Source organism: Primulina huaijiensis, chromosome 14, assembly GCF_012295235.1.
Source record: "Primulina huaijiensis isolate GDHJ02 chromosome 14, ASM1229523v2, whole genome shotgun sequence".
Lineage (NCBI taxonomy): Eukaryota > Viridiplantae > Streptophyta > Magnoliopsida > Lamiales > Gesneriaceae > Primulina > Primulina huaijiensis.
In genome coordinates this window covers 10,736,128-10,761,333 of record NC_133319.1, presented here as the reverse complement: position 1 = coordinate 10,761,333, position 25,206 = coordinate 10,736,128, and the positions used below count along the sequence as shown (strand labels likewise).

Sequence of the window (25,206 nt, the reverse complement as noted above, 5' to 3'; positions counted from 1 at the left end):
TTAATACATCTAGACTTTTAAATTCTATAAAAGTCAATAAAAATAATTAAATTTTCAAGATTGAATGCACACCCCTACCCTAATCGAGATGTCATGGAAGAAGGTAAGGACCAATGCTAGACTCAAAAAGTCTTAGGTTGATTCCTAACTTTATATTACCCATTTAAAAAAAATGGTCTTTTAAATATTTTGAAATACCACAGCGTGAGGTGCTGGTGTCTCAATTTCCCTCTTAAAACCCTAAGGTTTATAACGACGGATTCTATTTTATAATACTCAACGATTCTGCCCAGTTTCACAAATCCCAGGTATCTGCTTAGTTATGGAATTTGATATGGAGACTTCTCCCAGCTATTTTGATCCTGAAGATTTCAGCAGCAGAGAACGGTTTCGTCGATACGGGTAATTTATTTGGTTACGCTTTTTGTTCTTTTAATTCAATTATGTTTCAGAAGTCAAAAAGCTCAAAATTTAAATTTTTGGGTCTCTAATTGTTCTCATTTTTCACAAACATTCTACAGAATTTGATCTCCCCGTGTTAGATTTTTTATGCGCTGGAAAACTCAAAAGTCTTGTCCATAACGTTATATTTTGTTATTTTACACAATTTAATTCGAGTGAAAAGTAAAATGCTGTTCCTCATATGCATGGATTCTAATATATGGACTAGCCGAGTAGGAGTGCAAATGAGTCAACCTAAGAGTAGTTCACGAGCGGCTCGTTCAAAACTCGAGTTCGAATAGCTTGAATCTTTAATCGATTCGAGCTCGATTTTTACATGTGACTATTATATATATATATATATATATATTTAGAATTAAAATATAGCTTAAATCAAGCTTTTTGAGCTCAAGAATCTCGATATGTTCTCGGGTCGACCTCGAGCTTGAAAATTAGTACTCGATCTAGTCGAGCTCAAATTCAAGTATACTAAATTTTTTCGAGTCGAGCTCAAGCGATTGCACTCTTAATATGGACTGTGTAGTGATTTTCTGAAATTGTATGCATTCATTTCCTTGTTCTCTCGAGCCCCCTGCCCTTTTTTTTGTCAAATTATTGTTTCTAATAAGGTCCCCCATCATGAGGTACTCAGTCGGAGAAAATGCGTGCATATGAGAGTTCTGGAGTTCCATACTGATGTGTAGCTTTTTATATTTCTATTCGTTTGAAAAGATTACTGATTATAAATGTTGAAGTCTTACTCTGCAGTATGCACCATTAAATACATTTTATTTTGGTGAACGGTGCAGGTTTAGTCTATGCCTGGATTTAAAATTTGCTCTCTATCTTCAGTAAATATTACAGACACATCATTTGGTTTTCATTTTACGTTAGCCAGACTTTTAATTCTCCTGATTTGATATGAAAGCAAAGTCAATATGTGCAGGAAAAGACATCCAGGTTCAAGCTTGTCGTCACACTATGATAATTCAGCTTCAAGTTTTCGTAATGCTGCACTTTTTCTTGAAGACATAAAACATGAGGTTGAGAGCCTTGACACAGAGAATGATGGAGTGCCTTTTGAATCTGCTCCTAAGAGAAGATCATCTGTTGAAAGGCTGGAGTCATCCGGGGTGGATGTGAGTGCTGATGCAACATGCCGACGGGAAAGTGAATCCCTGAAGATTTGCAAACAGGAAGTTGATGTGGGAATTGAAAGTGGTGACACTATGATCCAATTGTTTGCTTCGCTGCTAGATAGTGCCCATCAAGGTGCGTGTGCAAAGTTGCACTTTTGTGCTGTTCTTTGATGTTGCTTCATATAATGTCATTAGAAAGTCTGATGATTGGACTAAAGTTTGAACCATGTGGGTGAAATTATTTTTCTGACCTTTCTAATAAATATTGCTCCAGACCTGAGCTATGGTATTTTGCTAATTGGACTAAAGTGGAAATGATGTAGATGAAAATATTTTTCAGACCTTTTTACTCATGGGTTTCTTAACTTGAGATTCAAGTCTAACAGAATTACTAGTCATTATTTTCTTTCTTTCTTTTTTGATGAGAAACAACCTACTTATTTTTATCTATTCATATCATCTCAAAGACTTCATCAATAAAATTTGTTAATATATCGGTTGGTGCCTTCAAATCTCCACCTTTATTTTTTAAAAAAATTATTGATTCCTAATTTTCAATGTTCTCCCACAAATGTAACTCAATTAAACCTCCTTAGGTACCAGGCCTTGCAATGTTATTGTTCCGTGTATTATCTCATCCATAATTTTGTTGAAGATGAATCGAAGATCTCAAAATCTAGAAATTAAAAATGCTATTGATAGACAATGATTATATGTTGCTAGAATTAGTATTAAGCTGGGCTCTTGGTGTTGTGAATCGTGTTTTCTCATGCCCAAACGCAGCGGAAGTTTAAAATTTTTATTTTATTTTGATAATCAAAATATTTGGACACTCGTATGGTTTGGATTGAACAAACGTATATAGGATGTTTAAAGTTTTTACCGTAGTGAATTATCACTTGGCTCCAATTACGCCGGCATAAGCGAACGTAGCTCTTGTTGTAAATCCTACGTACGTTCTTCAAATCTCCTCTCTTCAATCTTAAAATCAGGTCTACGACTGGATTACTTATTCCTCTTCCAACTTGTACTAGAAAGTATAGAAGGATTTTACGTGGAGATTGATATGAAGTTGCCGAAAACAAGGAGAGTGGGAGGAGGTGGCTTTTTCGAAAATTCTTTTAGCTCGGAGGTTAGGGTTTCGAAAATTGAGAATGAATAATCACCTTAACCCTAAACCTAATACACATATATATAAGCTTAGGGCCCATTAATTAAATTATATACTTAATGGGCTTAATCAATTAATTATTCTAGTCCAACTAATTTAATTAATTAATTAATCTTTTAAAGTCCAATTAAGAACTTTAATAATATACATGTTGATATTGTACTCCTACAAGTCCATTATGCATATACCCATTACATTTAATTTAAATCTTTTATTAATTCAACATTTGAATTTAATATTTAAATTATAAATTCAACATTTGAATTTAATATTTAAATTATAAATAAAACTCCTTGAATTTTGCACCTCCGAAATTTAATAGTCATAAATTCAACTCCTTAAATTTATTTCTCAATGTTCTCTATAAATTCAACTCCTTGAATTTATTATTTCAATATTTTATATAAATTCAACTCCTTGAATTTATAATTTCAATATTTTCTATAAATTCAACTTCTTGAATTTATTATCTCAACGAGGACAAAATAATCCAGTACTTGTGTGACCCTCAATGGTTCATGGATACAGCTAGCCATGGGTTCACAACTCTTTGTGATTCAAGACATAATCTTTTATTCGGGCTTACCCTCATTTGCCCCATTAATGTATCAATAATGGATCATGAGAATGTCAGAAATCGTTTATCTGATTAAACCCATTTAATCATGGTAAGAGTGTCTAGTAGCATCGCCCCATGATTCCCTAGGTATCATTGATAGTGCCTGCAAGAACCAGTCGGTTATTATTAACGTACAGTAAGGTCCCTTCATCTTATATATCACGATCGAATCTGCAACCATTGGATATCGAGAGTTGCATAAGAATTCGATAACTATGTGACACGTATTTGAGTATAAATAGCGGCATCGCATGTACAATTGGAGAACTCTTTCTCTAACGTAATCTCATACTCTGGCTAGAGATTCCATGCACTATTATTTCATCAGATTACACAGGATATCCACAACCGTAGGTGAGCGGTGAATTCCCGACTACAATGCACTGGCTCCTACATGCGTCACAACTGTACCCAATCTCGCCATCTGATGACCCTCCTGGAGTCGGTAAACGAGTCAAAGCACAACCCTAGCATATAAAGCCTCAGTGTTGTCCCGGGTCGTAAGGACTAATGGTGTACAATCATATCCATGGACTTATCCTCTCGATGAATGATAACCACTTGGAAAGTCCTAGGGAGGACAGTTTGGTATAATCATCATATGACTACCCATCTGCACGTTTGGACATCTCTATGCCCTTACCAAGAAATGCGGTACACAACATCACAGATGCTAGTCTTGAACTCAAGCGACCTTTATCCATGTTTTAGGCTGCTGAATCGACTAGGAGCGAATTTAGATTATACAGTGTTTACAAATAAGTTTCAAGATCGAATACAATTCATTTGTATTAAAATATAATCAAGGTCTTTATTTATGTTGATCACATGGGTATATAGATAAAGAAATAACAAATCATGAAATAATGAATTATATTAAAATAAAGATTGTTTATTACAACTGAGTCAATAAATTCCCTAGCCAACAGTTGGCTTACAGGGCATCTACTCTAACACTTGGATGTGCCAAATAACGATAAAGAAAAAAAAAATTATTTCTCTTCTTCATTGTAAACGAGTTTGAACCGTTTCTGTTTTCTGTGAGTGCCACTATTTTTCGGCCTTCTTGCTGATTAATTCACTATTTCCTCAATTTCTGCATTGGGAATAACCAATTTAGTTTACAGGATGAAGGGGAGTGATTATGCCTGTTTCATGATCATTTTTACTCTGAAGTTAACTTGGAGGATTTATTTATTTAATTTTTCCAGATTTTGGTACTCTTTCGGTTGATAACAATGTAAATTTAGCATTTGATTTGCTGGTTATCTGTTATATTTGCAGGGTTGATGCCTATTTCTAAGCTGATTTTGCAATTTGAGAGTTCTTGCCGCAATGTTTCTGAGACGATTAGGTATTGATTCAATCATTGTTATCTTTCATTTCGCTTTTTCGGGATTCAGGATAACATTGCTGTTGGAAGTACTGGTATAGCACTATATGTTGAAATATGTAACTAGAATAGATTAAATTAAATCTTGTTTAATTATAGTTGATAAGATATCTTATCTTCGGTAGAATTGTAAATTGTTTAGATTGATGGTTTTACCCAAAGTCTTGGAATCATGATTTGTAATCTGCACACTATTTAAAGGGGTGTATCCCATGAGTGAAATATATGAGAAATCAATCTAATTGATCTCTTTTTGCATGGTATCATGAGCCGAAGGATTTCTTAGTTAAAATTGGCCAAAACTGACTCTAGTTCCTCTTCCACAACACCTCTGACAAATCCAAAGGCCACACATAACTCAGGTTGCAATTCCGATTATGTTTCTTCCTGATGCTGATTCTTCTTCTCTGTTGATAACAAGCCTTAATTTAATTGGCAAGAATTATCTACACTGGGCACACAATCGGTTAAAATTGTAACTTGTGCCCGAGGAAAGCTGGTCAATGTCACTAGCAAATTGTGCGCTCTAGAATCCATAGACCCTTTATGTAAAACATGGGTTGTGGAAAATTCAATGCATGACTTATCAACTCAATGGAACCTCAGATAAGTCATCATTATCTTTGGTTTATGACAACTAAAGATGCATGTATTCGGATCTTGGCGACGCTTCCCAGATTTTTGAGATTCAAGGGAAGCTCAAAGAGATGAAGCAGAGATCGAAAAGTGTGACCCAATATTTTTCGGATCTTCAAGAGATGTGCAAGAACTCGATTTATTTTTTGACAAAGAAATGACTTGCACTAAATGCAATGTCAAACAACGAACAACTCTTGAGAAGGAAATAGTTTTTGATTTTTTAGCGTGCCTCAATCATGACCTGGATGATGTGCGAGGAAGAGTTGTTGGCCGCGAGCCCTTTCCTTTGACGAAGTATGATTTTGCAGAAGTTTGGCTGGAAGAAGTTCATAGAAAAGTGATATTGCTTGATGACACTCCGACCTTTCCAACTTCCCCTGAAGGTTCTGCTCTAATCTCACATAAATTCTTACCTTCCGAGAGGTATAATCGTGATCAAAAGTCAACCACAAGACCTGTCTGTGAAATGTGAATACAGCCATTACCATGGTCATACAAAGAACAAATGTCGGGAGCTCCATGGCAAACCTCCCAACTGGCAAGACAAAGAAGAAAAGGATTGGCAAGGCTTATCACACCCAGTCTGCAACATACAATTTTGGACCAGCTTCTATGCCCTTGAGAAATGAGCAGATCGAACAAATCTGCAAATTTCTGAACCAATCTTCGGTCAACGCAGATCCCAACCATACTCCAGCCTTCCTGTCAGATCGTGCTTGATAACGCAATCTGGAAAAAAATTTCAGTACAAAAATCTTCCTAGATGAACCCTTGGATCATCGATTCAAGGGCATCTAAGCAAATGATAGGTCGTTTCAGTGATTTTTGTACCTATGTTCTGTGTGCTATCCCATCAATGTTATTCTTGCTAATGGTTTTTTGAGACAAGTTGCCGGAATTGGTAACATAAGATTATCCCCATCTCTTGTCCTTATAGCCGCATTTCATGTTCCTTCCTTGAAATGCAATTTGATATCAGTTACGAAATTTACCCGAGATACTAATTGTGTTGCTAAATTCATGTCTTCTTCGTGTCAATTTTAGTATCTACTGTCGGGGAGGACGATTGGCAATGCTAAGGTTCATGATGGACTTTACTATTTTGAGGCTAATCCTAGAGAGAGTAGACTTCAATTTAGGTCTAGTAACGTGTCTTTGTGTGTTGTAGTCAAGACATAATGTTATGACATCGTTCGCTTGGCCATCCCATTTCTTTTATTTGAAGAAATTGTTTCCATCGTTATTTGGCAATAAATAATTTACTTATCTCAATTGTGAAATGTGTCAACTTGCTAAACATACTCGCACATCACTTTATCCAAAATCGTATAAACCATTCACACCTGTTTCTGTAATCCACTGTGACATAAAGGGCCCTTCAAAAATTCCCACCTCAAATGGTAAAGGATGGCTTATTAGTATTGACAATCACACGCAAGTCATTTGGGTTTATCTACTTCGTGATAAATACGAAACTAACCCCGTCTTCAAAAACTTTCATATAATGGTGCAAACCCAATTTCATACCCAAATTCAAATGTTGCGTATGGATATGGAGGGTATGTTTCAATTCCGTTCTTGGGGAATACTTATCCGAGCATGGTATTATTCATCAAAGCTCTTGTGTCGAAACTCCGCAACAAAATGGAATGTCGGGAAGGAAAGGATACGCATTTGTTAGAGGTTTCTCAGGCTCTTATGTTGACGATGAAAATTCCAAAATACCTATGGGGAGATGCACTTTTGACCTCTACATATCTTATCAATGGCCTGCCCAGTCACCCAATCAGAAGCCTCAACGAGACGTTTGCTCCTGTTGCCCAACTGAACATGGTTATGATTTTCCTTTCATTGGCAGTCAATCTTGATTGGCCTCTACATCAATTTGATATAAAAAATGCCTTTCTAAATGGGGAGTTGGAAGAAGTCTACATGTGTAAACCTTATGGTTTTGAATTAGAATGTGAAATTTGTTTGTAAACTTAACGAGTCTCTTTATGGCCTAAAACAATATCCACGAGCTTGGTTTGACAGGTTTTCGAAGGCTATAAAGTGGTTTGGCTTGAAACGTCCACTGTTTTGAAATGGTGGTTTCTTTTATCACCTATACCTTGGATGCATAGTTGATCATGTATATCTGTTTAATGTGAATTTTGATCCACTCCGGTCACTTGTTTCTGAAACTTCCTGCATTTTAGTGTACACTTGTTCCCTTCATTTGCTGCTTGGAAACATGAAGTGTCACTTTTTAGAACTTTCAGATAAACACATTGGTTGTGGTTTTTCTATCTGATGATCTGACTACTTTTTTGTTGTTTTCCTTGTAGGTATGGTTTCAATGAGAGGTATAGAATTATTGAGGATAAACTGATGAGACAGAGGGCTCGACTTTTGCTTGATGAAGGCGCTACCTGGTCTCTTCTGTGGTACCTGTATGGGAAAGGTAGTTATAGCATTTTCTACCCCAATAAGGTTGATTTAGTCTTGTAATTATTGCGTCTTTAATCTTTTTTTAATACCAGAGTCCTTAAAAGAATAATGCCTTGCGAACATCAAGTTGTTGCCTAGGAACCTAAATTTTTTTAAAAAATTAATAAGCCAATTGCTCAAATTGACCAGAGCATCAACTGTTCATTTTATATTTTTCTTTTGCTGAATAGACGAGTAATTTGTGGATGATTTCATCTTATTCAGATGCTACCAACCACACCCATTGATTTGAGCTGTTTGAGTTTTATGTAAAGCATCACTTGTTTTTCAAGCCCTTGTCATGCCAGTTGGTAAACACCCCAAATTTTTTAGATTTCTCTACCTGAATCCAGATCTTGCACAACCAGTTGGATTTTCTGCTGTAATGATTTCACTGGCAATAACTTTCTGTTCCTTTAGCAGTTCTTTTAATCATGTCAATTCTCTGTTTTTAGGCTTCAAGTTCTTTATCTGTTTCAACTTGGAACCTAATCCGCAAGGCTAATGTATTTTGTTATTTTAACACAGGCAATGAGGAACTTCCTGAAGATTTAATCATGGTGATGTATTGTCCATGGTCGTATTTCTCCTTTAATGTGTATCCGTATCATATACAGCAAATTGAAGTGCTCTTTATCATGAATTGCTGTTGAGGCATACTATATAGTCACCCATTCTTTGTTGTTGACTTTACTGATACAATGCTGAGTTAATATAATGCTTTCCAACAGTTCCCTACAACTTCACATTTGGAGGCATGCCAATTTGTTGCAACTGATCATACAACACAGTTATGTCTTAGGATTGTTCAATGGCTTGAGGGATTGGCATCCAAAGCTCTTGATTTGGAAAATAAGGTATACTCATGTCAACATTTATCTGGATACACCTTGAAATGGTCTTCTTTTGTAGTTTGTACATGTTATAGATTGTATATAGAAATAAGAAATATGTAGATATGATTTACTTTAATTTTAAGGATTTTATTAGTGATTTACCTTGATTGCATGGATTGATTGTAGGGATTTGATTAGTTTACTTTCCTCACATAGGACTAAAAGTTTGTATGTATGTGTATATGACTAAGGAATAAGCTGAAATGTATTATTCTTTTAAATTTGCGTTCATATTTTGTTACTTGGTATCAGAGAGTACAAACAAATAGTGGGAGGGATAAGAAAATTTTGGTAACATATTTTAGTGACAATTTGTTCTCACCACCGACATGGGAAGAAGCGCCGCTCGCCGATCTTTAATCGCCCAGATTCCGGTCCAGTGCTGTGTCGCTAGCACGTCAAGGTGCGTTTGTCGCCCTATCTTCGGCTTTCACTATTCCGCTCGCCCTACTCGGTATACCACTTATGTTTACCTGGTTGAGTCGGCATCTGTTCAGATGTGGGACTTTTTGTGCAACAGGTTCAAAGTTTATTTTTTGATATTTCGGATTTAGACCTCTGTTTCCTTTGTTCTTACTGCCCTTTGGTGATATGGCTGAGAAGAATTCTATAATGGTGTCCGTCTTTGTTCTCGTGTTCTAAAAAATCACGGAATATAAAATAAATGGCTCTAATTAATCTTGATTGAAGTAAGACAGTTCATCTTTATCTGCTGAGCATTGATATGGATAACCATATGACTAATAACCCACCTGCATATGAGTCCAAGCAGACGTGGTTGAAAGATGCTCGGTTATTTTACAAATACGAATTTCCATTGACAGTGAGGTAACTGGTCTGATTAATCACTGTGAATTTGTTAAAGAGCTGATGGAATATCTAGATTTCTTGTATTCTGGAAAGGGGAATATTCCCGCAGTTATGAGGTGTGCAAAACCTTTTATTGTGTAGAAAAACAAATAGGTCAGCAATCTTTTTTAATGTTGTTTAAAAGGACTTATGAAGAACTTAACATGTTATTACCATTCAGCCCTGATGTGAAAGTACAAGAAGCTCAATGGGCGAAAATGGATGTAACGAGTTTTTTAGCTGGACTTCCTCATGGGTTTGAAACTACTAAATCTCAGATTCTCTCTAGTTCTGAGATTTTATCTCTGCAAGAAACATTAAGTAAGGTGTTGCTTATAGAGAATTCTCCACCAGTTGGATTTAACAGTGCTTTTGTTAGTCGAAATAACATATCTGAATCTGGAAGACAACAACACCAAAAATGGTGGTAAAGGAGTGGGGACAAGAAACTACGACGAAAAATCTCTGACGCTCGAGGATAAGGATTCAGAGGTATTGTTTGACAATATTTTCACAAGTCGGGTCATATGAAACGTTGTTGCAGGAAATTGCTGAATAAGAAAACATAGTCAGTATACATCGCATCTACCAAAGACACTTCTGAGCAGTCTGTCACGATTTCGCTAATTAATATACCAAATTCTTTCAATACCAAGAATGATTAAAATCTCCACCAGGTACTGCCATCACTGAGTCATGTAAACCAAGTGCATGTCTTGTTTCCTCATCCACCAAGTGGGTCATTGATTCTGGTGCCACATATCATATGGCATGTAATTCTAATTTGTTCTCTGCATTTCAGTCACATACCTCTACTTCTACAATTACTTTAGCAGATGGGTCAACCTTAGATGTTCTATGGTCTGGCTCAATTACTCCCACTCCTTCAATTCCTTTATACTCTGCCTTAAGCTTACGTCAATTGTCGTTTAATTTAATTTCTGTACTCTTAATTGTTGTGTCTCATCCTTTCCAAACTCGAAGTGTGATGTAAATTAGGGTAAAACCAATTCCCTTAATTAAGGGATTCGGTTAGGCAATGTACAGCTAGTCAATATGCAGATTTTTAGGAATTAGTTAGTTTCCTGAAATAGTTAGTTTCCTTTTCTGTTATTCTAGTGTATTCTGTAAATCCCTATTTATGTAACCTTCTACTGACCTATTGTATCATTGAACAAGGAAGAAATTATTCCTGAATTATTTTCCACACGGTATCAGAGCCCTAGGACATTAGCCTGGGTTCATTCCGCACATTCCAGCCTTCATTGCTGTCCAGTTTTTTTTCAAGCCTTCATTGCTGTCTTTTCTTTTTTATTTCCCTATCCTTCACCATGTCAATCTCTGAAACTACCATCTCCAGCAGTTCGTCTCTCCCTGATGATACCACGGCTGTCCAGAAGACCGGTGACCTGCAGAATATTCGGGCCTCCAATCGACTCAACGGGAAAAATTATCTCAAGTGGTCCCAATTCATTCGCACGTATCTCAAAGGCAAAGGAAGAATCAGCCATCTTATTGGAACGGGACCACCGAGGGAGGATCCAAAGTTTGACGCTTGGGATGAAGAGGACTCTATGATCATGTCCTGGTTATGGGACTCCATGGATCCCATGATCAGTGACACATGTATGTTCTTCTCCACAGCGAAGGAAACTTGGGACTATATCCGCCGCACCTACTCAAAGACCAAGGACGTTGCTCAGGTGTATGAGATAAAGACTAAAACTGCAGCCCTCAAACAAGGTACCAAATCTGTCATTGAGTATGCTTCTCTGCTGCAAAATCTATGGCAGGAACTTGACTATTACCGAGTCTTTGAGATGAAATGCCCGGAGGATGCTGTACTATTGAAGAACTTTATTGAGAGAGACCGAATATATGATTTTTTGGCCGGATTAAACCCTGAATTTGATCAAGTAAGAATTCAGGTCCTTGGCCGAGAGGACACACCGTCCCTAGAAGAGACGATCTCACTGATTCGCTCAGAAGAAAGTCGCAGGGGTATCATGCTTGAGCCACAGCACATGGATGGATCAGCACTTGCAACAAAAAGAGAGGATCTAGAGACGAATAAGGCGGCTGATATGCAAAGACCATATCCAAGCAGAGAAAATCAGTGGAAGGGGAACAAAGACAACCTATGGTGTACTCATTGCAAGAAACCAAGACACACAAGGGAAAATTGTTGGAAGCTACATGGCAAACCACCAAGCAAAGAATGGGGAGCCCGAGTAGGGAAGCCGAGACCTCAAGCGTACGTGGCTGAGGATCAAACCAGGGTTGAAAACTCAGCAGCAGAGGGGCTTAACCGAGAGGAGATTGAGAAGCTAAAAAATTTGCTGGGGTCCCTAGAGAAGCCCTCTGGTACATGTTCTCTAGCCCTCTCAGGTAATGGTTCATTCTCTTTTTCTCTAGATGCATCAGGAACCCTAAATGCCAACTCTTGGATAATAGACTCTGGTGCTACTGACCATATGACACCCATATCTCAGACTTTTCACTCTTATACACCATGCCCAAGTAACAGGAAAATTGTAGTGGCAAATGGCTCTGTGGCTACAGTGGCAGGCTTCGGAGACATACATATCTCCCCTATGCTTAGCCTAAAAAATGTACTTCATGTGCCAAAACTGTCCAGCAGTCTTGTCTCCATCCATAAACTCACTCGTGATCTTAAATGCCATGTTACGTTTTTCCTTTCCTATGGTGTTTTTCAGGACCTAGCTTCGGGGATGAAGATTGGACTTGCTAAGGAAAGAGGGGGCCTTTACTACCTTGAGTCTTCACCACAAGCCAGGAGCAATTTGTCCTTGTTTAGTTCATCCAATAAAGATACCATTTGGCTACACCATTTACGCCTTGGTCATCCTTCCTTTAGGACTCTAAAAGTTATGTTTTCTTATTTATTTCAAGGATTAGATATTTCGGAATTTCATTGTGACACATGTGAATTGGCAAAACATACTCGAGTATCTTCTCCTATCAGTAATAAAAGAAGTTCTTCTCCTTTCCATTTAATTTATAGTGATGTATGGGGTCCCTCTCGGATACCTAACATTTCTGGGGCCCGTTGGTTTGTCTCTTTGATTGATGATTGCACTCGTGTCACATGGATATTTCTCCTTAAACATAAATCTGAAGTTAGCACTATTATACCAAATTTCCATGCGATGATTCAAAATCAATTTGGAGTAAAAATAAAAGGGTTTAGGACAGACAATGCCACAGATTACTTCAACCAAATCCTATCACCCTATTTCCTGTCACATGGCATTATCCATGACTCATCGTGTGTTCAAACACCTCAACAAAATGGGGTGGCTGAAAGAAAAAATGGACACTTACTAAACACTACCCGAGCCCCACTTCTTCATGGAAACGTTCCTAAGACCTATTGGGGGGAAGATGTCCTTACAGCCACACACATGATTAATAGACTTCCTCCACGGGTGCTCGACAACAAGAGCCCGGTAGAGTGCCTTAACAGCTTCTATCCTCACTTTAGAACCTCCAACGGCCTCACCCCTAGGGTATTTGGGTGCACTGCCTTTGTTCATGTCCATAACACCCAAAGAGATAAGTTGGATCCTCGAGCCATCAAATGTATGTTCCTCCGTTACTCAGCCACTAAAAAGGGGTATAAGTGCTATAATCCTTCTTCCAGAAAATCGTACATCTCTATCGATGTTACCTTCAGTGAAAATAAACCGTTCTTCTCCAAGTCCTCTCTTCAGGGGGAGGTCCACTAGAAGATAGTCCTTGGGAATCTTTTGAACCGATCCACACTCTTGATCTCCCTCCTATACCAACCGAGGCTTCTAACCCCACAAATGTGTCATCTTCCCACAAGTTTCCTAGGTTCTCTCAGGTGTACTCAAGGAGGAAGACTGCCCCGGAACAGACTCAAGTCCAAGATTCCAATCCAGACTCCGGAAATGAGACCACGGTAAGTCCCGAACACCCTTCTCATATTCAACAGATTGAAACACCAACCATTGGCCCAACAAATGACCTAGACCTTCCTATTGCCATCAGAAAAGATACCCGGGAATGCACTAAACGACCACTATACCCATTATCTCACTATGTTTCCCTTAAAAACCTATCGCCAGCCCACAAAAAATTCATTGTCAGTTTAAACACCATTGCAATCCCTACTACTGTCCCTGAGGCATTGTCAAAAAGAGAATGGAGAGATGCTATGAGAGAAGAAATGAAAGCATTGGAAAAGAATAAAACCTGGGAGGTTGTGAATAAACCAGAGGGAAAGAACATTGTTGACTGTAAATGGATTTTTTCACTGAAATACAAGGCTGATGGATCCCTTGAGAGATACAAGGCAAGGTTGGTAGCCAAAGGGTATACTCAGACGTATGGAGTTGATTATCTGGAAACTTTTGCCCCGGTTGCCAAAATGAACACTGTGAGAATTCTTTTGTCATTAGCTGCTCACTATAGCTGGCAACTTCTGCAGTATGATGTTAAGAATGCTTTCCTCCATGGTGACTTAGATGAAGAGATCTACATGCACATCCCACTGGGTTTTGATGGAGAATCAAGCAATAAGGTGTGCAAATTAAAGAAGGCTCTTTATGGGTTAAAACAATCTCCAAGGGCATGGTTCGGGAGGTTTGCAAACTTTATGGAGGAATCTGGATACAAACAAAGCCAAGGTGATCACACCCGTTTCATTAAACACTCCTCTGCAGGGGGAGTAACGGCTCTTCTAGTCTATGTCGACGACATCATAGTAACCGGGAATGATGAAAAAGAAAAGCTCGAATTAAAGAGAAGATTGGGAAAGGAGTTTGAGATAAAAGAACTGGGCAGGTTGAAGTACTTTCTCGGTATTGAGGTGGCTTATTCTACACACGGGATTTTCATCTCTCAACAAAAATACATTACAGACCTACTTACCGAGACAGGAAAGGCTGGGTGTAAACCGGCCCCTACTCCAATGGATCCGAATAACAAATTGGGAGAAGATAAAGAGGAACCAGCAGTTGATAAAAGGATGTACCAGAGGTTAGTTGGTAGACTCATATACCTCGCTCATACTCGGCCAGATATAGCCTACTCAGTCAGTGTGATCAGCCAATTCATGCATGATCCAAGAGAGTCACATCTTCAAGCTGCAAATAGGGTACTTCATTATTTGAAAGGGAACCCAGGGAAAGGGATTCTGTTCAAAAGGAACGAGAGGCTTACTGTAGAAGCCTACACCGACGCTGACTATGCAGGATCCCTCGTAAATAGAAGGTCTACTTCGGGGTATTGTACATTTCTAGGTGGCAGCCTAGTAACATGGAGGAGTAAGAAGCAGAATGTAGTGGCCAGGTCCTCAGCCGAAGCAGAATTCAGGGCGATTGCTCGAGGGCTATGCGAAATACTATGGCTAAAGATTATTTTGGATGATCTACGGGTCAAGGTAGAAGGTCCCATGAAACTCTACAGTGACAACAAGTCCGCAATCAACATTGCACATTATCCTATACAACACGATAGGACAAAGCATATTGAGATTGACAGACACTTCATCAAAGAGAAATTGGATAGAAAACTAGTGTGTATGTCCTATGTTCCAACCGGGTGCCAGTTGGCTGATGTTCTGACTAAGGGACTAAGCAGTTCAAGTTTTCATGGGCTCATATCCAAGCTGGGAATGAAAGACATCTATTCCTCAGCTTGAGGGGGAGTGTCGAAGTGTGATGTGAATTAGGGTAAAACCAATTCCCTTAATTAAGGGATTCGGTTAGGCAATGTACAGCTAGTCAATATACAGATTTTTAGGAATTAATTAGTTTCCTGAAATAGTTAGTTTCCTTTTCTGTTATTCTAGTGTATTCTGTAAATCCCTATTTATGTAACCTTCTACTGACCTATTGTATCATTGAACAAGGAAGAAATTATTCCAGAATTATTTTCCACAATTTCAATATCTTACGGCGAAGAAGATTATTGGTAAATGACATGAGTCTGGGGGCCTCTACATTCTTGATCCACAAGTACAAAAGTCCATGGCCTCTTCTAGAATAACCACCCCATTCGAAGCTCATTGTAATTTGGGTCATCTTTTTCGCCAAGTGTTGAAGAAACTTTGTCCACAATTTTATAGACTATTCTCATTAGATTGTGATTCTTGTCAGTTTGCTAAACACCATCGTCTTAGTTCCAGCCCAAAAGTCAATAAACGAGCCAATACTCATTTTGAGTTAGTTCACTCAGATGTTTGGGGACCTTTTCCTTTTATGTCTCGAAATGGGTTTAAATATTTTGTTACTTTTGTTGTCCATTGTTCCCGTATGACATGGTTATATTAAAAAAAGAGTCGTTCTGAGTTATTTTTTCATTTCTCCGCCCTTTATGCTGAGATTCAAACTCAATTTAATGTTCTTATACAAATACTGGGAAGTGATAATGATAAGGAATGCTTATCAGAATCTTTCCAAACTTAAATGACTCAACATGACATTCTTCATCAAACATCTTGTGTAGACACCTTCTCTCAAAATGGGGTTGCAGAGAGAGTACTGCAAGGGATTTATTATTCCAAATGCACGTTCCTAGACGGTTTTGGGCTGATGCAGTTTCCACAACTTGCTTTCTAATTAATCGTATGCCATCGTCTGTTCTTCATGGTGAGTCTCCTTACAATGAATCTCGTTACCATGTTCTCTTTCCAAACAAGTCATTGTTTTCTTTTGAACGTAGAACATTTGGTTGTACTTGCTTTGTTCGGGATATTCGTTCTCATGTCACAAAACTTGATCCCAAATCTTTGAAGTGTGTTTTTCTTGGGTATTCTCGGGTTCAAAAATGATATAGATGTTACTGTCCTAATTGTAGCAAATATTTGGTGTCCGCTGATGTTACTTTTCTTGAAACCACATCTTTATTTCCATTAATTAGATGAATTCAGTGATATTTTAGGGGTATTGGACACGGTTAGGCTGGAGAGGGGTACAGATGATGTTAGAGTGTGGATGGGGGACTCGTCGGGGTTTTTTTCTGTTCAGTCTTTCTACGCTTCTTTTTTCCCTGTTACATCTTTCCTTTTATTTCCGTATCACAAAAACATTTGGAATATACCGGTCCCATACAAGGTCCAAGTCTTCTCGTGGATAGTGGCGTTGGGGAAACTCCCAACATGCGACTCATTACAAAAAAGGCGGCCCGGCTGCGCATTATGCCCGCAATGGTGTAGCTTATGCAGGAAACATGAAGAGAACCAGGACCATCTTCTGTTGCACTGTTCGTTCTCGCGTGCAATTTGGACAAGAGTACTGCAAGAGCTGTGTTTCGAATGGACCTTTCCAAGAAAGGCCCGAGACTTATGTATCATGGAGACGGTTTTCCCCAACGGAAGAAGGAATAATAGCTTTTGGTTTTTGGTTGTCTGCGGCATCTTTTGGTCGCTCTGGTTGGAGAGGAATAGTAGAATATTTACGGATTCGGAAGAGTCTTTGGACGACGTATGGGCAAAGATTAAATTCAGGGTCGCGACTTGGACAACAGTACTGCAGGAGTTTAAACATTTACTTATTGTGGATTTAGTTAGGGATTGGAAGTTTGTTTGGTGCTGATTTAATTTTAGAGACTTTACTTTCTATTATGTAATCAAGTTCTGAGGATTACTATCCTTTGTAATCCGTCATCATATTTTAATAAAAATTCGGTTTCGTATCGAAAAAAAAATACGGGCACATCCTCTATTTCTGATTTTACTGAATCTTTTACCTTTATGTCTCCCATACAACATGTTTATACCCGGCGACATCTTACTCCTAACCCATGTTCGGCACCAGCTTCATTGTCGGCAGGTCAAGTTTCAAGTAATGATCTACCAATTGCTCTTCGCAAAGGCACACGTCAATGCACCGATCCAGTCTCATCTTTTGTGTCTTATAATCACATGTCATCATCTTCATGCTCCTTTATTGCATCTCTTGATTCTATATCTTTTCCTAAGGTTGTTAATGAAGCTCTATCTCATCCTGGATGGTGTGATGCTATGATTGAAGATATGGATGCTTTGGGTGATACTTGGACTATGGTCAAATTACATGCAGGAAAGAAGACAATCGGATGCAAATGGGTGTTTATAGTTAAGGTCAATCCTGATGGATCTATTGCTAAATTGAAATCCCGCCTTGTTGCTAAAGGCTATGCCCAAACGTATGGTGTGGATTATTCTGATAAGTTCTCTCATGTCGCTAAACTTACTTCAGTCGGGTTATTTATTTCCATGGCAGCCACTCATAATTGGCCCTTACATCAGTTAAACATCAAAAAAACTTTTTTTTTTTTATAAGAAACGATATTTTATTAAAATTATTGTAGCAAATTACATCAATGGACTAGTGATCCACTATATCATGAGGTACATGAGACGTTAATTTTTAATGGTAAACATAAGACCAATCAACATTGTTCTCTTGTTTCTTCCTTGTCATAAAAAATTCTTCTATTTCTTTCCAACCATACTCTCCAGCATATGCACTGAACCACGACACGCCAAAAAGTTCTTCCCCTGGTGCCTGTAAGTTGTCCTAGCCCCTAGGTCCATAGCAAATAGGTCCCTTGTTGATTCTGGCGTCACCCAAACCAACTCAAGTTCTTTCAACGCTTTAGCCCACAAACCTCTCGCGAATGGACAATGGATGAGCATATGATCCTGGGTTTCCGAATCATTTCTACACAGCACACACCAACTAGGACAAATAGCAATGGATGGCCATCTTTTTTGCATCATCTCCGAGGTCGGTAATCTACCCTGAGTAGCTGTCCATGAGAACACCTGGATTTTTTTCGGGACCGGAACCTTCCAAATTTTATGAACTAGAGGAAAAAGTGGAAAATGCGAAGATGGGAAAAAAGACTCGAAGAATGATTTGACCGAAAAAACCCCAGAAGAATCCCCTCTCCACACTCGGAAATCATCTACCCCTTCAATCAACCTAACTTTCTCTAACACCCCTAAAAGCTCTGACAGCTGGAAGAGTTCATCATCTTTAACCTCCCTCCTAAAATGAAAGTCCCAAGATTGAGTAGACAAGTCATTATCGAAAAAGACAAAGTGAGAAATTGGCAGATTATGAACTGTTGATAATTGAAATAAAGCAGGAAAAAGCTCTTTGAATGAAGAATCCCCCAACCACCTATCTTCCCAAAATCTAGCCTTATTACCCCCTCTCACCCCTATAGACACACGCTGCTGAAACGTCGGGTATAGTCGGGAAATAAACTTCCAAGGGCACTTAAACGTCACATTTCTCGCCAAACCCGCATCCCACCCATTATCTTGTAGCCCATATAAACTCATGATAACTTTCTTCCACAGTGTTCCATCTTCGGCGCAAAATCTCCACCACCACTTTCCCAACATGGACTTTTTTCTCAAAATGATATTCCCAACACCCCTTTATCCTTAGGTTTACACACATGCTTCCACGCAACCAAGTGGCAATTCACATCTCTATCCGCTCCATCCCATAAAAAATTTCTTGAAATCTTCTCAATCAACTCCGCAACAAGTTTAGGTACTCTAAATAGAGACATGTAGTATATCGGAATAGAATTCAAAACCGATGATATCAAAGTTAATCTTCCCCTCTTGACAAGAAAGCTTTTTTCCAACATGCTAATTTTGGACACCTTAGCCACAATGGGTTCCCAAAACGAAACTTTTAATGGCTTTCCACCTAAAGGCATTCCCAAATAAGTAATAGGCCAACTCTCCTTCCCACATCCAATTTCTTGTGCCAACAATTCAACCTCACTTGGTTCACAGTGTATACCCAACAAGGCACTTTTTCCAAGTTTATTTTTAATCCAGACATATGACAAAATGATTTTACAATTTGGACCAAAAACCTGATATGGTCTTCATTCCTCACAAAGAACAGTGTGTCATCCGCAAACTGAAGGTGAGAAATCTCTATCTTGTCTCTACCCACCTCAATCCCCTTTATCAGATCTCTTTCCTTAGCTTTGTCAATCAGTCTCCCCAAAACATCCACTACCAAATTAAACAGTAAAGGAGAGAATGGATCTCCTTGCCTAAGCCCTTTATGCGCCTTTATTTTTCCCCTAGGCCTCCCGTTTATCATGACCGAGAATGATACGTTCGACACAAATCCTTTAATCCATTTTCTCCATCTCTGTCCGAACCCCTTCTTCATCAACACAAAATCTAGGAAATCCCAATTCACATTGTCGTAGGCCTTTTCAAAATCCACCTTAAACACCCATCCCTTCTTTTTCTTTCTTCTTCCCTCTTCAAGTAATTCATTCGCTATAAGACCACAATCGAGTATCTGTCTTCCCTCGATGAAAGCATTTTGGGATTCTGAAATTGTATTTGATATCACATTCCTGATCCTTTCAGCTAAGACTTTTGCTAGTATCTTGTACAAGCTTGTTATGAGGCTTATCGGTCTGAAATCTTTAACTTTGAAGGACTCATTTTTTTTCCGGATCAAGCAAATATATGTTTCGTTGGTAACATCATTTATGATTCCTGTTCGATAAAATTCATCGAACACCCTCTTGATATTTGTCTTAACTATATCCCAACATTCTTGGAAAAAAGCCATAGTAAATCCGTCAGCCCCTGGACTTTTACCACCATCACACTGGAAAACCGCTTTCTTTATTTCATCTTCTGAAAACTCTTTCTCTAACTCTTGACCCAAAAATTCATCAATGGGGCACCACTCTACACCTTCAATCCCCCAACTTCTCGTATTTGTTGTATCGTACAGCTTCTCAAAAAACTTCAAAACAATGGATACAATTTCGTCCTCATCACTCATAATCGATCCATCCTCCCTTTCCAATCTGTTAATTGTAGCCTTAGTCCTCCGATGATTCAAAAGTGAGTGGAAAAACTTTGTATTCTGATCCCCCTCTTTAATCCATTTAATCTTACTTTTTTGACAGTGAATTTGATTTTTTCGACATATCAAATCTTCTAACAACCATTTTGTTTCTTTTCTTTCATTCGTTACTTCTTCCGACCCCCGTTCCTCACTCTCAATCTCATCCAACATGCTGATTTTTCGTGTTAACTCCGCCACTTTCATGTCCACCATCCCATAAACCTCCTCATTCCATCTCTTGATTTCAATCTTCAACGCCTTAAGTTTCATCATAAATCTGTATCCCTCCCATCCTTGAAATACCGCATTATTCCACCAAGATATTACTAAAGGTTTAAAGCTTTTGTCCCTTGACCACACATTCTCGAATCTAAAAGGCGTTGGCCCCCGCTTCATTTTTTCCAAATCCAAAACCACTGGGAAGTGATCTGAGGTGATTCGTGGCAATAATGTTTGTCTATAAAATGGAAAAATTTCAGTCCATCCTGTCGTGAACATGAATCTGCCAATCTACTGCAAATAGGTGTAACCCTTAAGTTCGACCACGTGAACTTTCCATTCAATAAAGGTGGATTGCATACTTCTTCCGACCCCCGTTCCTCACTCTCAATCTCATCCAACATGTTGATTTTTCGTGTTAACTCCGCCACTTTCATGTCCACCATCCCATAAACCTCCTCATTCCATCTCTTGATTTCAATCTTCAACGCCTTAAGTTTCATCATAAATCTGTATCCCTCCCATCCTTGAAATACCGCATTATTCCACCAAGATATTACTAAAGGTTTAAAGCTTTTGTCCCTTGACCACACATTCTCGAATCTAAAAGGCGTTGGTCCTCGCTTCATTTTTTCCAAATCCAAAACCACTGGGAAGTGATCTGAGGTGATTCGTGGCAATAATGTTTGTCTATAAAATGGAAAAATTTCAGTCCATCCTGTCGTGAACATGAATCTGCCAATCTACTGCAAATAGGTGTAACCCTTAAGTTCGACCACGTGAACTTTCCATTCAATAAAGGTGGATTGCATAACTCCAGCTCTTGTATCAATGTATCAAAAGAAAGCATGCTTGAAGTCTGTGAACGACTATTCATTTTCTCACTTGAAGTTCTAACCACATTGATGTCACCCCCCACACACCATCTCTCTCCACATAAAACTCTGAGCCCTACCAATTCATCCCAAAAATTATTTCTCAAGCTTGGTTTACATGGCCCATAAACAGCCGTAAACCACCAATCATTGTACTCATCCTTTTGAATATTTATTGAAGCCGAAAATTCCCCGATCAAATTATCCTTAACCACATAATCAAAATTCCCCCTGACCGACCACATGCTGGTAAAGTAACCCACTCCACAAACCTTGATTTCCATATACTGGCAATAAATCTCCTATCCACCACCTCCCTTTTGATTTCCTGCAAAACGATTAAATCTGGTTTTTCTTTAACAAGGACGGCCCGTATCAACCCCCTACGTCTAGCTGACCCCCCACCCCTAATATTCCAAGAAAATATTTTCATTAATTCACTTTGTCACCCTCCTAACTCCTACTAAGACTACACTAATGTCTGTCCACCAACCTTTCTTTCTTCTTGTGAGATCGAGAAGTCCACTTTTTCTACACCCATCTTGAGTAAACACTCATTTTCAACCGCCCACTCACTTTCCTTCACTTCGAAACCTTTACTTCCTTTAACTGTTTCCGACCATAATTGTTGCCCTAAGGAATTTTTCCCAGACATACCCGACTTCTCAGCCAATGGTGTCCCCACCCCTTCTTCATTCTTCCTCGGAGATAATTCAAAAAAGTCACTTAAACCTTCGAGTTCCATTGAATGCGGAGTTGACTATTCTGAAGTTGCTGAAATTTGACTGCTGCCATCACTGTTGTCCCCTATATCCTCTGCATTGTCATCCATTGCATTTTGTAATAGTGTTTGCTCCCATTTCCCATCATCCCCCTCATCCGTTTGAATCTCATCCTCTATGACTGTAAGAATTGAAGTCCCTCGCTGTGCAGACTTCACCTCCTCTTTCTTTGCCTTCGCATATTTCCTCTGATAAACAAAATCAAATGTTCTTTCTTTTGGATTAATCTCCTCCTCTGTGTGGTTAATCGTACCTTTCAAAAATTCGCCCTCTCCTTTCGGCCTTAATTTCTGTAGTATTTTGACTTGCCTGCCTCGATGCAAAGGTTCTGAAGCGCAGCCTCTTCCATCTGAATTTTTTCCTGTGACATCACCCTCTTGTCGTCTGTAATTAGCTGTGATGCCCGAACTCAGTTTTTGATTTTTGTGCTTAGTCTCACAGGATCCTTCATCCTTTGGTAGTTGCTGATGTTTGAATTTTTCCGAATCCAATCTTCTTTTGTCACTATTAGGTAGTACATAACCAACGTTTCCATTAACTATTTTCGGTGTACCCCAACCCGCCAACACTCTAGCACCATTGACCACCACTTGAGCATAAGATCTCTTCTCATAGGTTTCATATGCGGCTAAGTTTACCGAATCCACTATAATTCGAATATCCATAGGTCCTCTCTGTGTTAGGATCTTCATATTCCTATTAATGAACCCGCCTTCCAATCCCACAACTTTAATTTTTGCCGCTGACAAATCTTTTAGATGAATAGTATCATGACTAATGCTCAACAAGCCTCCACATTGTTCTCCTATACTTTGGAAAAGTTCAGTGGTCCATAAGTCCCAAGGTAACCCCAATACTCTCACCCAACTACAGCAGCATTCAAACACTTCATCTTCACAATTGATTTGCGGCCTCCATCTCTCAAATGATAAAGTAACTTGTTTCTCCAGAAAGCATTTCTTCATTCGCATGTAAAAGTCGGCATCCTCATCATTGTGTGGCCACCATAATGCTTTGTTGGCCTGAAATGGAAATATTTGAACAATCCTCTGGACCGCCTTCCCAAGCGTGAGCCGCACCAAGTCCAATGAAGTATTGACACATTCCCTTGTTATGATGAGCGCTTTACTCCAATCCTTAACCATACATGCTGGTAAATGACCATATGTTTCATCTTCTGCAATTCCCTTTGTGCTGTGATTAGGCCATGATTTTCCATTCTTTTGTGATTTTTCCATAGGTTTCCTCCCTTCATTAGTGAGCATTAAATTATCCCTTCTTTGTTTCATAAATCTGGACAGATTGTGAGCTATACTTTTCCATCCCCATTCAAATCGCCCACTTGGTATGATGATGCGCTGCCTATTTCCATTCCCTCCAAATTTAGAGACCTCGAGATAGCTTCCTCGACCATTCACAAATTTCTGCACAATTATAACAGATTCTCTACCTCTGAATCTATTGTACTCGGAACATGATTGAGGTTTGTTAATGAATTCCCACATTTTCAGCACGAACCACTGTAAGCATTCCAAATCCACTTCCAGCTCATATGTCGCATTTCTGGTTCTCTCCTTCAACCACACAATAAGACCCGACCTCGCCCTACTGATTAGGAACAATTTTTGTTCTATTTTAACCTCACAAACTGTCTTGAGGTTGTCCCCAAGCGTCCCTCTGTTCATGGCTGAAGTATTATCTATAGTTATTGTCGAATTGAACAAAAACGATGTTAGTTGACACTGGAATATAGAGACAGGAGTAGCTATCGGACAAAAAGGTTCCACAAAAGGAGAAGGAACAAGCAGGTGAAAAAAATTTGAAATGACTTGAGGAGTTCACAAAAGTTCGTTGAAAATCGGTGGTGGAATTAGTTTAGTGACCATGATAAAAAGAAGAGAATGCTGACCGCCAAAGGAGCCGGCATGAAGGGAAGCATTTTCGTACTGGAAATCGAAAAAAATTTGAAACGCTGGTGATTGGGGAAAGATGCGATCGACGGAACTCAGGAGTTGAAGGCGATAGAGGAGCAAAGCAAGAACCCGATTGAGCAATGGTTGGAAAAGGGAGAGAGCATTTTCAAATAATTCTCTCTCTAGGGCTTTTTCCAAAATCATATGGGAAATCGATTCTTATGATTCCAAAAAAAAAAAAAAAACTTTTCATCATGGTGACCTTAAGGACATTTGATTTTGTTTATTAAAAATACACGTCCCACAAAACTTTTCTTCATGGTAACCTTAAGGAGGAAGTCTATATGGAGCAACCACACGGCTTTGTTGCTCAAGTGGAGTATGGGAAAGTGTGTCGCCTTTGAAAATCCTTATATGGTTTGAAAAAAAGCCCATAGACCTGGTTTGGCAAATTTAGTGAGGCAATTGAGTAGTTTGGAATGAAGGAAATTAAGTCCGATAATTCTATGTTCTACAAACAATCTGCAGTGGTCTTAATTTTGTTGATTATATATGTGGGCGATATTGTCACTACTGTAAATGATATTGTAGGTGTTTCATCTCTCTTAAATCCGTTCTTCACAATCAGTTTCATACGAAGGATTTAGGGATTTTAAAATACTTCTTGGGTGTTGAGGTAACGAGAGCTAATAAACGAGTCTTCTTATTTCAAATGAAACATGGGCTTCACTTATCGTCTGAAACAGGAAATTTGGAGGCTAAATCATGTGGTACTCCAATTATTCCAATTTGTAGCTCACAAAAGATGGTGAATTATTTGATAATCCTGAGAGGTATAGATGATTTGTGAATTATTTGATAATCCTGAGAGGTATAGATCATTGGTTGAAAATTTAAATTATCTTATTATGACTTGTCCAG

At 38.7% G+C, this 25,206-nt stretch overlaps 1 protein-coding gene across 1 annotated transcript in view; it reads left to right on the top strand.

The window, feature by feature from the left end:
• Positions 1-254: 254 nt before the first annotated feature.
• LOC140956956 (nuclear pore complex protein NUP107) overlaps positions 255-25,206 on the top strand; it is a 46,812-nt gene continuing 21,860 nt past the window's right edge. Inside the window, exons 1-6 of the mRNA XM_073413945.1 lie at positions 255-402; positions 1,388-1,713; positions 4,655-4,724; positions 7,730-7,845; positions 8,400-8,431; positions 8,603-8,728. Of these exons, the coding sequence (XP_073270046.1) occupies positions 323-402; positions 1,388-1,713; positions 4,655-4,724; positions 7,730-7,845; positions 8,400-8,431; positions 8,603-8,728 (750 nt within the window). The 5' untranslated portion in view covers positions 255-322. The remainder of the gene's footprint in view (positions 403-1,387; positions 1,714-4,654; positions 4,725-7,729; positions 7,846-8,399; positions 8,432-8,602; positions 8,729-25,206) is intronic.